The 13,306-nt window shown below is 39.0% G+C and overlaps 1 protein-coding gene across 2 annotated transcripts in view; it reads left to right on the top strand.

Moving 5' to 3' along the window:
- The window catches only part of abl2 (ABL proto-oncogene 2, non-receptor tyrosine kinase), a 43,630-nt gene that overhangs the window by 13,786 nt on the left and 16,538 nt on the right, over positions 1-13,306 (top strand). Inside the window, exons 1-2 of one of the 2 annotated variants that reach the window (XM_088348987.1) lie at positions 5,560-5,700; positions 5,812-5,976. In XM_088348987.1, the coding sequence (XP_088205113.1) occupies positions 5,592-5,700; positions 5,812-5,976 (274 nt within the window). In that variant the 5' untranslated portion in view covers positions 5,560-5,591. Of the gene's footprint in view, positions 1-5,559; positions 5,701-5,811; positions 5,977-13,306 lie in introns of those variants that run through there. The other variant, XM_088348986.1, reaches the window with a different exon arrangement.

Genomic DNA, 13,306 nt, shown 5'->3' with positions numbered 1-13,306 from the left:
CATAAATTTAATCAAATTATCTTATGTCTGACAGTGAAATAAAAAGCGCTGAAAGTTAGGTTTTGTCTGAAGAGCAGGTTTAGCAATTTTTCTGAGTTTTGTTTTAATTATGGCTCTCGCAAAAAAAAAAAAAGAAATCAGTATTAAAGTATTTTGTTATAATGGCTCTTTGGGTCAAAAAAGTTCTCCACCCCTGTAATAGAAAAAAATACCGTATTGTATTGCAAATATCTTCAAAGCGTTTAAGAAACACACGAGATTCTAAGCTAAACAAGTAGAGGCATTATGGGAGGGAGTTTAGCCAATAGCATATCGACATTTTATTGATGCCGAGATACAAACAAATATCAGGCAGACATTTTATATGACGTTGACCAATGACAGACAGGGATGTTAAAATGTGACTCCTGTAAACACTGCAGACTTTGACTTTTGCACGACTTTGGTCACAAGAAAGAATCTGTTCCACATTGTAACCGGAAAACCTTGTAAGGAAGGGACACTGTAATCAGGGGTTTTACTGTTTGAAAAACATTTTAGGATGTACCATATTTCCATGGGAAAAAATGCAATGATTTACTTTGCAATTTCCCAAAAAGTAATTAGTCTTGCAGTATTTTATAATGGAACATTTTTGTCACAACATACTGCTTTATTGCATTTCAGTTGTGCTTGTGTGTCGGCTACAAGCCAAGCTTCTTTAAACCCCCTCCAACCACAGTCTCTTAGTCTTTGGCTGGACTTTCTCGAGACTTAAATCATTAAAGAGAAGAGCTTAATTAGAAGAGCGCGTGGCTGGCTGTCCAGATGATGAAAGCATTCCATGCATCTGTCATTCTAAGAACACAAAATGTTTTGCCGAATATTTGTAGTGGCTTGTGGTTAAGTAGCAGTTTCACTATAAGGCTTAGGGGGGGATAGATAGTGTCAAGTCCTGATGCCAAGCCTGTGAAACATTGATTTGCTTCCAGGATCATTATTCTGTTTCTGGCATGATCCTTGCCGCTTATCTTCTGGGTTGCAGGACGGAGAGTTGGCTGGGAATTTAAATGCTCACTTATGCCAAACATGTGTGCTCATCCATATCCATATTTATACAGACACACTCTTTGCTATGTCATGTGCTGTCTTAAATTCAGTTAGTATGGAAAATTGAGCATGATATTATGCCTGTAATTGTTTTTCACTGGATGATGTAAGGTAGAAAAGTCATATTTGAAAGTAGGGATGCACTGAAATGTAAATGTGGGAAACACTTGGCCGAAAAAATAAATTTAAACACCATCAAAATTCAGTTATGAAACTGTATGAATAGAATACTTATGTTCCACAGACGTGCCAAAACTGTACAATATAAATTGATAAATAACTGACACCTATATTACTAGATGCTAATGTTAAGTGTTTCATTTATTAAATTCTCATAAAACGACCCAAAAAGTAATTTAAGATCAGTTAGGCAACAAAGTCATATAGAAGAAGTCTTATTGGAAATATATTTGCAGTGCTCTCAATTTGATCTCAATCTCCTTCCTTCTTGTGTGACGAAAAGAAGCACCCGAGTAGTGCACAACCCACACGTGAAAGCTTGCTTTTCACAGCTCGCCTCACTTCATATGTGACATCGCAACATTGTTCTTTCAGAAGCCTTTTTAATTTTTTGTTAAAAAAACTTCCTTTTCATCCGAAACTAAAAATTCACTTTTGGTCATTTTTGGCAAAAACATTTTCTGTGCCAAAAATATTGTGCATCCCTATTCTAAATTCTGTCATATTTAGTTTTAGAAAAAAAATATTGTTGTTGTTTTTTTTATCTTTTTTTTTTCTTCTCCCCCCCCCCTTTTTTTTTTTTTTCTAAATTGGATCAGTCAATGATTGTACCTTATCAAGTGTCCACTCCCCAATGACATCATTCCCAACCCAGACCTGCTTGAATCTGTTTCAACACTGTAATGCGTAAAAGGTCGAAGTCTGGTTAAAGGGAAGTGAACAACTCTATAGGCATGACTCAATTGTGGACAGAAGGCAAGTGCATACATGGGCACTTACCTGTATATCAAAGCTGTGGACAAATTTCTGCTGGTGAACTAAATTGACTTTACTTGCACACAAGAGGCATTTTCGCAATTGGCCCGATAGAAAAGAAAGACCCGATGATCAGTCACTTGACACCTCGCTATATTATTCATTCGGCCAACATGACATCTTGAAAATATTCGAAGCATTTATGTTCCTCATTGGAATATAATTTGATTTTTCATAGAAGTAGTAGCAGCACAACATGGTTGTGTCTCATCTCGACCTCTTCGTAATGTGCTCAAGGCATTGCAGAGCTCGGCCATTATCAGTTGAATGGCTCGAACTGTACATTGATGTTTTATAATCTCAATTTTTGTTGTTGTTTCACTCCTGCTCGTGTTTGTGCGTTTTTAGCCAAGGCAAGTGTGACATTCAGTATTGGAGAACTTCTCTAATGTTTAGAATTGCAGTATTTTCACATAATCAAAACACCCATAATCCTATGCACTTTCAGCTATAAATACCATGTAAATTACAACTATAGCCTTATCCCCCTTGTTTTGTAACCTTATCTTCTCTGTTCCTTTATCTTCTGGCTCATACCTCACTGTGAATGTGTAAAACTGGAGTGTCACAATATGTTAACCCATTTTGTAACAATGACAATAAAGGTCTATTCTATTCTATATGTTAGTGTTGTGGTCCTCATAACAATATCGTGTCATTGTATTTAATACTGACAAAGTATTGATTGATTAAGTAAAGCTTTAGACTCGTCAACACGTTTACTAAAGTTGTCTAATTATTTCATAATTCATAATAATGACATGCATAAAATAATTGGGTTTGGAGCATTTCTTTTTCTACATGAAGCACATCATTTTTTAAAGGTACAGTGTGTATTACTTAGTGCCTTTTGAATGTTGAAAAACGTCCTTAAATATACCCCCTAAAATTATAAATCATCAAAAAATGGAAATAAAGTCCTATTTCACAGCGAGAATTCGGTTGTGGAAGAGGAGCAGTTCTGACAGTTGGCTTACAGCGTTGCTTGAAGTTTCTCACACACACGCTCTGCTTCAGTCATTCCCAGAAGACCAGCCATCTGCTGTTGACTGCAGCATCAGTCCAGTCTTCACACACATCCAAATACAACCCAGGTCTCAGCGTTCCCTACTTAACAATTTACGGTCATCCCTCGGCTCTACCGGTTAATGGGGACCAAAATACCCCGCGAAAAGTGAAAATCTGCAAAGTTGTATCGCACCTTCATAAAAGCCCCCAGGGGTCAACATTACATCGAGATGACATCTTGGAGCCGAGGGTTTCTCCTTTTAGAGTAAAACTGACAGCATACACGAGTCTATCACAATTGCGCACGCTAACGGTCACGCCCACCCAACACTCACACATACAACCTGCACCTCGTGATTGCATTGCCGTGTGCTGGCTATCAGAACAGAATGCGCTCTACATTGATATCAATGACAATAAAGAGATTCAATTCGAAAATTTTGAAGAAATGAACCAGCGATAACCAAAGCGCCAAGTAGTAAGGGGTCTCTAGTGTGCCATAGTCCCCGCTGCATGTCTTTGCAATGGTAAACGATCCGTTGTCGGTCTTTCTCTGTCTATGCTTGGAAGCTCCAAGTCTGTAGGACAGGAAGAGAACCTTACTGGGAAGAAGTATGTACTCAACACTGTGGGCCAGTGCACAGCCAGTGCCATAATGCAAAATGGTGCAGAACAAAGGTCGGTATAGTGTGTGTGTGTGTGTGCGTGCGTGCGTGCGTGCGTGCGTGCGTTCTAGCGCGCGCGCGCGGGCAAGAGAAATGTTTGGTTCAATTTAGGTCCTTTGACCAGCTACTGCATGTGAACTCACTGTGCAATAAAGAAATTGATTCTAATGTTCATTATTCTGGATAACTGGTTTGTTGTTTGCTTTGTTGATATGTCTGTTTTTAGGTTGTTGCAAAAGTGCACATACATTTTTAAGTTGAACGATTGTTTTATAGCAGGGTTCTCAAACTCAATTTAATCATTCTCAAATATGTTTTTAAATACTGCACGCAATAAAAACATCCATCCATTATCTGCACCGCTTATCCTCAGCAGGGTCGCGGGGGTGCTGGAGCCCATCTCATCTATCTCCGGGCAGTGGGCAGGGAACACCCTGAACTGGTTGCCAGCTAGTCGCAGGGCACACAGAGACAGACAACTAACTCGCTGGTTCACACCTAGGGACAATTTGGACCGGCCAATTAACCTGACATGCATGTTTTTGGAATGTGGGAGAAAACCGGAGTGCCCGGAAGAAAAGAGAACATGCAAACTCCACGCTGGAAGGTTCGATCTCATGACCTCAGAAATGTGCGGCACACGGGCTAACCACTGCGCCGTGCAAGAACTGATATGAAAACAAATCAATCACACTGTAATACAGTAAATGAATCCATAATTTGCGTGGGCTGCACCTACATTTAAGGGACAGTGTGTGTTATTTGATGACAAGCTGTCCCTGTATAGTGAAGTACAACCGAAAACGAGTGCTACAGAGTACAATGAAGAACACGGATTAGAAAGACTCAAAGTGAAGGGAGGTGCTTAATAATAAACACTGTCCCTTTAAACTTGTACATCCAGGCGAGTGCCTCAGACTATCATCCCAAGGCTATGAGTTTGAGGCCCCTGTTTTAGGGCAAGGGTCGCTAATTTTTTTCAAGCAAAGAGCTACTTTTTTGTTGCGCTCCAGGCTAAAGGTCTGAATGCATTTCTAAAATAACTTATTCTGTTATAACTATGTTACTATTAGGTTATTATCAGGTTGTAATTATTAGACGTAGGGTTAAAATATGCACCAAAAGGTATGCCTTGTACAAGAGCTGCATGATTAACCTATATAAATTATTGTTCAATTGCATTGATCATGTATTGAAAGACACCGATCATGTCAATGATTTCTCGTCCCAGTTAGAAATCACACGTCCTAGAAAGCCACTAAGACCTATCACTTCAGAGCTATTTTGAGAACCCCTCTCGGCAACTCAGGTGTGCTTAGAGAGGTCACCTGGTGCCCGCAGGCACCTTGTTGGTGACTGCTGGTTTGAACATTAAAAGCAATGTACAACAATGTAATGGTTTATCCTTGGGTGAATCACCCAGTTATCCTTTTCACTCTGCCAATTTTTTTTTTTAAATCAAAAGGCTTGCCCCCGTTTCTTGGGCTTGAGTCTAAAGGTGCTCCGTCACCCAAATTTCATCACCTTTCTTTCCACTCCCATAGCAGCTGTCCAGACACGCAGTGACTTTGGAAACAGCTGCTGAGCGTTTTTCATCCCAGCTACTCAGGTTCCGCTTCATCAGTCGCAAGGCAGTCTCTGCGGGTGTGATTCATTTTTTTGTGTGTGTTTTAGTTACCGCTGCGTTCTGTTTTTTTTTTCTGTTTTTTTTTTGTAGCGTCACCTTCCTCTCAGAGCCACACCCCCTCTGCTCTTTAAATACGAGCATGGCGATACCTCAGATCATACCCGACCTCACAGGTCAGCACTACCAAGAGTCGTTTTGCTAAAGGAATGATTTTGAAGTGTCTGCAGGCAAACAGTTTTGATAAAGAATGGTTGGCCCTTCGTGGCCAGACACTCCAAACTGGTTTTAGGCAAATTCCTGAGCCGAGGGTAGCAGGTAGAGCACAAAATCTAGCATGTTAAGGAATGTTTGCATTTAGCAGTTTTGACTGACATTTATTCTGACTTTTGTTGTCTTCCTCTTTCTTTGGTCCTTATTTGTTTCCAGAAGCTCTCCACAGGCCATTCGGGCTGGATTCTGCAGCTCTTACGGAAGCAGTACGCTGGAGCTCCAAGGAGAACCTTTTGGGGGGGGCTGAGAGTGACCCCAACCTGTTTGTTGCACTTTATGACTTTGTGGCCAGCGGAGACAACACGCTAAGTATTACTAAAGGTATGCACACCATTTCAAATGATGATTTCTTCATGTTGAATTAATTGATTAACTATATTTATTCGTGTATAACACACTTTTCTTTACTTAAAATGAAATCAAAGTTTGGGTGCACATTAAAAACGAGCTTTTAGCGTATTATCGTAAACTAATCCTTGGCCGCTGTGGTGAGAGTGTGGAACTCTAACCACTTGTCCACCAGTGATTTAGATGACATACTCAAAGGCATTGGTTTTCAAGCGCACCAACACTCTATCACTAGACCACCAGTGGTACAGATGGCATACAAAAAGGCATTAGGGCTTATCTCATTATCACACTAATATTACGAATGGTGCCAGAAACACTTATTTGCATAGTGCATTCTGGTTCTCCACTTCTTCCCCTGTGCGTATAATACTGGACTGTCTCAGAAAATTAGAATATTGTGATAAAGTTCTTTATTTTCTGTAATGCAATTAAAAAAACAAAAATGTCATACATTCTGGATTCATTACACATCAACTGAACTATTTCAAGCCTTTTATTATTTGAATATTGCTGAATTTGGCTTACAGCTTAAGAAAACTCAAAAATCCTATCTCAAAATATTAGAATATCATGAAAAAGTATACAAGTAGGCTATTCAACTAATCACCTGAATCATCTAATTAACTCGAAACACCTTGCGAGGGTTTCCTGAGCCTTAAAAACACTCAGCTTGGTTCAGTAAACTAAATCACAAGTATGGGGAAGACTGCTGATCTGTCTGCTGTCCAGAGGACCATCATTGATACCCTCCATCAGGAGGGTAAGACACAAAAAGAAATTTCTCAAAGAGCAGGCTGTTCACAGAGTGCAGTTTCAAAGCATATCCACAAAAAGTCTGTTGGAAGGGAAAAATGTGGCCGGAAACGCTGCACAACCAAGAGAGATGACCGCAGCCTTAACAAAATTGTGAAGAAGAGCCGCTTCCAGAATTTGGGGAAGCTTCAAAGACAGTGGGCTGAAGCTGGAGTCCAGGTATCAAAAGCCACAGTTCACAGACGTGTCCGGGAAATGGGCTACAATAGCCGTATTCCCATGGTCAAGCCACTTCTGAACTCAAGACAACGGAAGAAGCGTCTGACTTGGGCTATGGAGAAGAAGCACTGGACAGTTGCAGAGTGGTCCAAAGTCCTCTTTTCAGACGAAAGCAAGTTTTGCATTTCATTTGGAAGTCAAGGCGCCAGAGTCTGGAGAAAGGCTGGAGAGGAGCAAAATCCAAGTTGCTTGAAATCCAGTGTGAAGTTCCCACAGTCAGCAATGGTTTGGGGAGCCATGCCAGCTGCTGGTGTTGGTCCACTGTGTTTCATCAAGTCCAGAGTAAATGCAACTGTTTACCAAGAGATTTTAGAGCACTACATGCTTCCATCTGCTGAAAAGCTCTATGGAGATGAGGATTTCATTTTCCAGCATGATCTGGCACCTGCCCACAGTGCCAAAACCACCAGTAACTGGTGCACTGACCATGGCATCACTGTCCTTGATTGGCCTGCTAATTCCCCTGACCTGAACCCCATCGAGACTTTGTGGGGTATAGTTAAGAAGAAGATGAAAGACACCAGACCTACAAATGCAAATGAGCTGAAGGCCGCTATCGAAGCATCCTGGGCATCAATAACACCTCAGCAATGCCACAGGCTGATTGCCTCCATGCCACGCCGGATTGATGCAGTAATCCGTGCAAAAGGATTCCCAACCAAGTACTGAGTGCATCAATGGACATTTTCAAATGTTTGATTTAGTTTTGCTGTTATAAAATTATTTTTTTACTTGGTCTGAGGAAGTATTCTAATATTTTGAGATAGGATTTTTGAGTTTTCTTAAGCTGTAAGCCAAATTCAGCAATATTAAAATAATAAAAGGCTTGAAATAGTTCAGTTGATGTGTAATGAATCCAGAATGTATGACATTTTTGTTTTTTTAATTGCATTACAGAAAATAAAGAACTTTATCACAATATTCTAATTTTCTGAGACAGTCCAGTATGTATACTAGGGCTGCAAAATTGCAATTTTTATGCGATTTTCGATTTTAAAAGAAAAGTACACTTTTTTTAGGGGGAGCATCAACACATAACTTGAGATGACGTACTTGGAGCCAGAGAGATAGATAGATAGACAGACGGATAGATAGATACATTATTCATCCCCATAGGGAAATACACATTTCCAGCAGTATCCCCATGTTAAAATCAAACACTAAAATAAGAGATATAGAAAATACCCAATATAACATGTAGAATAAAGAGCATTTAAATAATGTTCAAAAAATTAGACAATGTAATAAAAATAAAGCAAAATATGCAAATGTGAGGTTGGGGTTTAATGTGGGCTTTTACTCCCTCGGGTAGAGTTAAAGAGCCTCATGGCATGATCTCCTCAGTCTGTCCGTGGAACAAGACAGTGACAGCAGTCACCCGAGTAAACGACTGTAACAAAATATCAACTATAGATGTACAAACAAAAACAGAGTTGCAGTTGAATAAATGGTCATTATAAAAAAACACAGCGAAGTTCGAGGGCTATTTCTTTCAGTGTAAGAAAACGATTAAGAGAGCGCTGGCAAGCTACACTCTAGAGTCTGGTTACAGCGACTTCTGCAATGTGTTTGTGATAGTTAAAATACAAGAGTCACAAATGTAGAGGTTTTCCACGAGTAGTAGCACCAAGTAGTCCGCTTTATTGGTAATGGATCTGGCGGTTGTGACGAGCCAAGTTCGGCAGTGGTGGCTTAAGAGTTGTTCGCCTGGTTGTTAGCTTTACCCTTGCCTCCTTTAATTCCCGGACACGATAAAAATCCAGGGAGCACCAGCTAGTGATTAGCTTTTCCTTGTTCTTTTCCTACTTTATTTGGAGTCCGATTTCATTAATTTATTTATTTTCAATGTAATGAGCCTCTAAAGCTGTGGCATTTGTTTTGGTGGTCATTTGTGCATGCGCTGTATCACTGACTGGCAGCTTACACCAGTCTATCAAAGTTGTGCACACATATCTTGCAAACTTTGCCTCGCCTTTATTGGTTGGCGCCATTAAAACCTGCTTCTGATTGTCCAGCAGTGTTGAACCCCCATATATGACATTTCTTTTTGACTAAACACTCAGTCAATCAATTAACAAAGTGGAACTATGCATCCTTGAAAAAAACACAGAGGTTTGCGGTTACACTAAAGAACTAACGTCACATCGCGATATCTATTTGATTTTTGTTAATGCTGCAGCCCGAATGTATACTTATGTAAAAGAGTTTGTATAGTATTTTGTTGAAAGACTTTCTGTTTTCTTTTTCTGTCTTTTGCAATGCTTTCCTAGTTCCTCCGTACTTCAGGTGGCCCAGCGTTAAATTGTCGTTGCCCTCATAGTCACAGCCCTGGTTCGTATCCCGTTGCACGCAAATGGCTAGAGATGATTATTGATTGATACATCATAGCTCAAATACGGAAGTATACTTTAAAACTTCTTGTAATAACCCACTCCTATAAATACTCCATGTATTTCCAATCTTATTCACTGTATTCTCCGGTACATAAAGTGCACCCGGGTTCTAAGGCACATGCTCAAATTTGTTGCCAATTTGAGGTTTTTAGGCGCATCTCATAGTCCAGAAAGTAGTGTGATTTGTTTTTTTTTGAAATTCGTTAATTTGAAAATGTTCTTTAAAAATAAGGGAAATGATGCAATATTCAAGAGTTTTATTTGAATTCATCAAAGCTCGTGTTGATTATAGAATAATAGTTAATAACTGTTTAATTGTGGCAGTTAAGCAAGTTAGGCTTTTTGAACATACATTCACTTTCCATTTAAGCTGATTTAAAGTAATTTTTAGTCTCCACATTTTGCTTATAGTATGTTTTCTTAAAATAAATAAAACTGTATTCAATTTCATTCTTTAAAATGGATTCAAAACGTAATCATTTGAATTGATCAAGGAGATTTTATCTTTGGGACATATCATCAAACTCAAGTAATTTAGGCCAGTTCCTAATGCCGAATGTTTGTTGTATTAAACAAAAACAGACTAATTACCTTGTGGTTTCTCGCAACCTCATTTAGCACCAAAGATCTGCAATTTTGCCGACAAATTGGCACAGGTTGAGTTACCCTTGTTTGTTGCTATGGTACACATGCCTTGTACACATCCCATCTTGTGTTGCAACAAAAGTGCGTAATGCTGGGGGGAAAAAGTCCTCAGGCCATGCCGATGAGTAGTGAATCATCAAACCCTGGGGCGGAACAAATACTTTCATGCACAGCTTTACAGTTATACCATTGGAATTTTGTGTGTCAATAAACCATGAGGAGACGAGAAATGTTGAGACACCTGGCCACGACACACACAGGGAGAAAAAAAAATGCAGGATAGTACAATAGACGCTCGAAATTATAATTATTATTAGAATTTCTCTTTATTGTCATTGATATCAACATTGTTAAGCATTGTATGCAACAGGATTAGACGTGGTACTTCAGGGTAAAACATTTAATATAGAGACTTTGAAGAGAAAAGACATAAAAGATGATCAGGGTGAATAGGCCAAAAAGATAAATACAACATAGTTCTTGGAAAAAATGTCCTAAGTTATAATAATAATAATGCAATGAAAAATAATGCATTGTAACAATATCGCAATAATAACAAGTGCAATAACATTTAGCAGCTGCAATTAAAAAATATCTATTTCTCAAGGTATTATGAGCCTAGCTTTGAGGGACCTGTTGCACCTACCAGAGAGCAATGGGTCACAGGTTGGGAATTGGCTTTTATAATGTTAATGGCTCTGCTACAGTATCGCAAGATGGCAATGAAATGAAATGATCTGCATTTATATAGCGCTTTTCAAGTCAACTTCCCAAAGCGCTTTACAATGTGCTCCACATTTCCCAATAGCGGCCTTGCAGCCATGTAAGGCGATAACCTGCTTATTGGGGATATTAGGGGGTTCAGTGTCTTACCCAAGGACACTTCGACATGTAACACGGACGAGCCGGGATTCGAACTGGGATCCCTTGATCCCAAGACGAGCGCTCTACCTCCTGAGCTACTGCCGCCGCAGACTTAGACTGGGCAGAGAGCAGCCAACTGAGATTTGACATTGTATGCGTTCTGGGGTGGGAATTACCAAATACAATTGTCTTATGGAGGGGGATAGAAACTTATGGTAATCAGCCAAAGTGTTCCGAATCCCTGGTACCTCAGGTAATTGTATATAGATTTTAAAAATTAGTAACTAAATAGAATATAGTAATAACTACTTCTGTAATATTTGTATGAAAGTAAAGAACATTAGTAAATATATGTGTAAAATACAAATAAAATGTTGTTCACCTTTGGTGTGACTTGTCTTAAACTGGTACAATGAAGGTATGAGGTGGATGCAGAAGGAGAAGACAGCAGATTATTTATTAAATTGATTTCAAAACTTTCACTTGTGAGGATTGACATGGCCCTAGAAGATGTATTAGTTTTAATCACGTTGTTATCCTTGATAATTTAGTGTGCCAATTTTGTATTTTTTTTTTTTTTATATTCGCACCACAATTTTTTATTCTCCCTGCAAGTGTTACGGAGCAAGCAAAGAATTAAAAGTAGCATATCCCAGGTGTGAATTTTGATCTTAATGTAATTCCTGCAACTGAAAATTTAAGCTACATGTTATTTTTTTTTCCCAACACCTATATATTTAGAGATTTGCCTCAAAGACAAATATATTTGCAGTTTATTAATAAAGTCGTATGTCTTGAAAAATGCACACGCAAGATGAAAACATTTTGCATTTGTAAATCGCAGATATACCTGTATTTGTGGCTCTGCAAAATACATGATTCATACTGTCCTGGAGAATTCGGAAAATTGGCTTGGGAAGTCCTTAAAAAGTGCTTAGATTTAGCCATGTAAAAGGTGTATGAACACTGAATAATGTGAACTAGGGACGTCAAATATCAAAGTTCCACTTGTGGTAAAACATTCTAATTTGGGTGTTTTCATTTGAATTCAAGCTTCAATTTTTTCCAGTGGTAGCCACCGCCTCATGCGTTTTAAAGCCGTGACAAGATGGAATCTTACATCAACAGGTGGGTTACTTTGAGCAGGCATTAGTCGACCACAAATAAGAATTGGAGTCATTATCTCCTCTTAGCGAGTGCAAAGGCAAGAAGACGGTCAGTATTTCCAGTCTTGCAAGGGAAAATTAACGATGGCAAATAGTTTGGTGTGCATAGAGACAAAAATTGTTTTCCAAAATATTTCTATTGAGAACCAGAACTGCTTTTGCTCACCGGTCATCACAATCCTAATTGTTTGCTGCAACCCCCATTTCCTGGACGCCTAGCTTAACTGTGTCTAAAGGATGCGTCATTTTCACAGTGGATAGCGGGGTGAGCATGGCCCGGACGTTGAGCTTCTGTTTAATAATTGGAGGAACTCTCACAGGGGATGGAACTATTTTAATAACTACAGGACTGAACTTGACGTTTTTGTTGCAGTGTTTCTCGCGTATGTTTAATAACTTACCAGAAAAAAACAATGTGGTGCTACTTAATTCAAGGACCTTATTCTTATGTACTTATGTATTCTTTAGATATACGGTAACTCATTACATGTGTACCTCTACCTATGAATTTCATTGGTTTTTGGAGTAGTTTCGTAACCTTAAAATTCTGTGAGTAGAGACGCATTTTAAATGTAAATGCGCTGATGCGTTCCAAGCCCCACAAAGTATAGTGTGATATTTTTTCAATAAATCATAAAACAGCATCAGAACATGGAACAAATACATGTTAAAATTAGATTACCGCACTATAAACATAAAACGAAAGGAACCTAATGTAAAAAAAAAACCTAAGAATAAAGGAAATAATAAAAACATTATTTTTTGAAAAACTGATCCAATGATGTCTGCTCTCGTCGGCAGATGTCATCCTAAAGAGGGTTTTCCTGGTTAGTCCTTTCCACAAATTCCAGGACTTCATTGAATTTTGCCAAAATGTCTTTTTTTTTTTTTTTTTTCGGGCTGCGCCCTCCCCGCCATCTTGCTGAAACCCCTCTTCTTCCTTTTCTGTGAACTGTGACAGTGACACGAAGAGCATGCTGGTAAAACACATGTGCAATGGGTTGCCAGGCAGACTTTAAGCAATAGCCATTTTGTCTACGTTCGGAAAACTCTGGGAGCGGCAAATAGCAGCAGTTCTTTAAAGTATTTTTGACTTCCTATCCTGTAACACCTTTGTAATTAGAGGTAGTATATTCCCGTTGAGGTACTTCGTAACCTGGACTTTCGCATGTAAAGACATTCGTAAGCAGAGGTACCACT

Source organism: Urocampus carinirostris, chromosome 12 (assembly GCF_059441175.1).
Source record: "Urocampus carinirostris isolate Australia breed hairy pipefish chromosome 12, RoL_Ucar_1.0, whole genome shotgun sequence".
Taxonomy (NCBI): Eukaryota; Metazoa; Chordata; class Actinopteri; order Syngnathiformes; family Syngnathidae; genus Urocampus; species Urocampus carinirostris.
The sequence above is the reverse complement of the archived record's forward strand: the minus strand, read 5'-3'. Positions and strand labels throughout refer to the sequence as shown.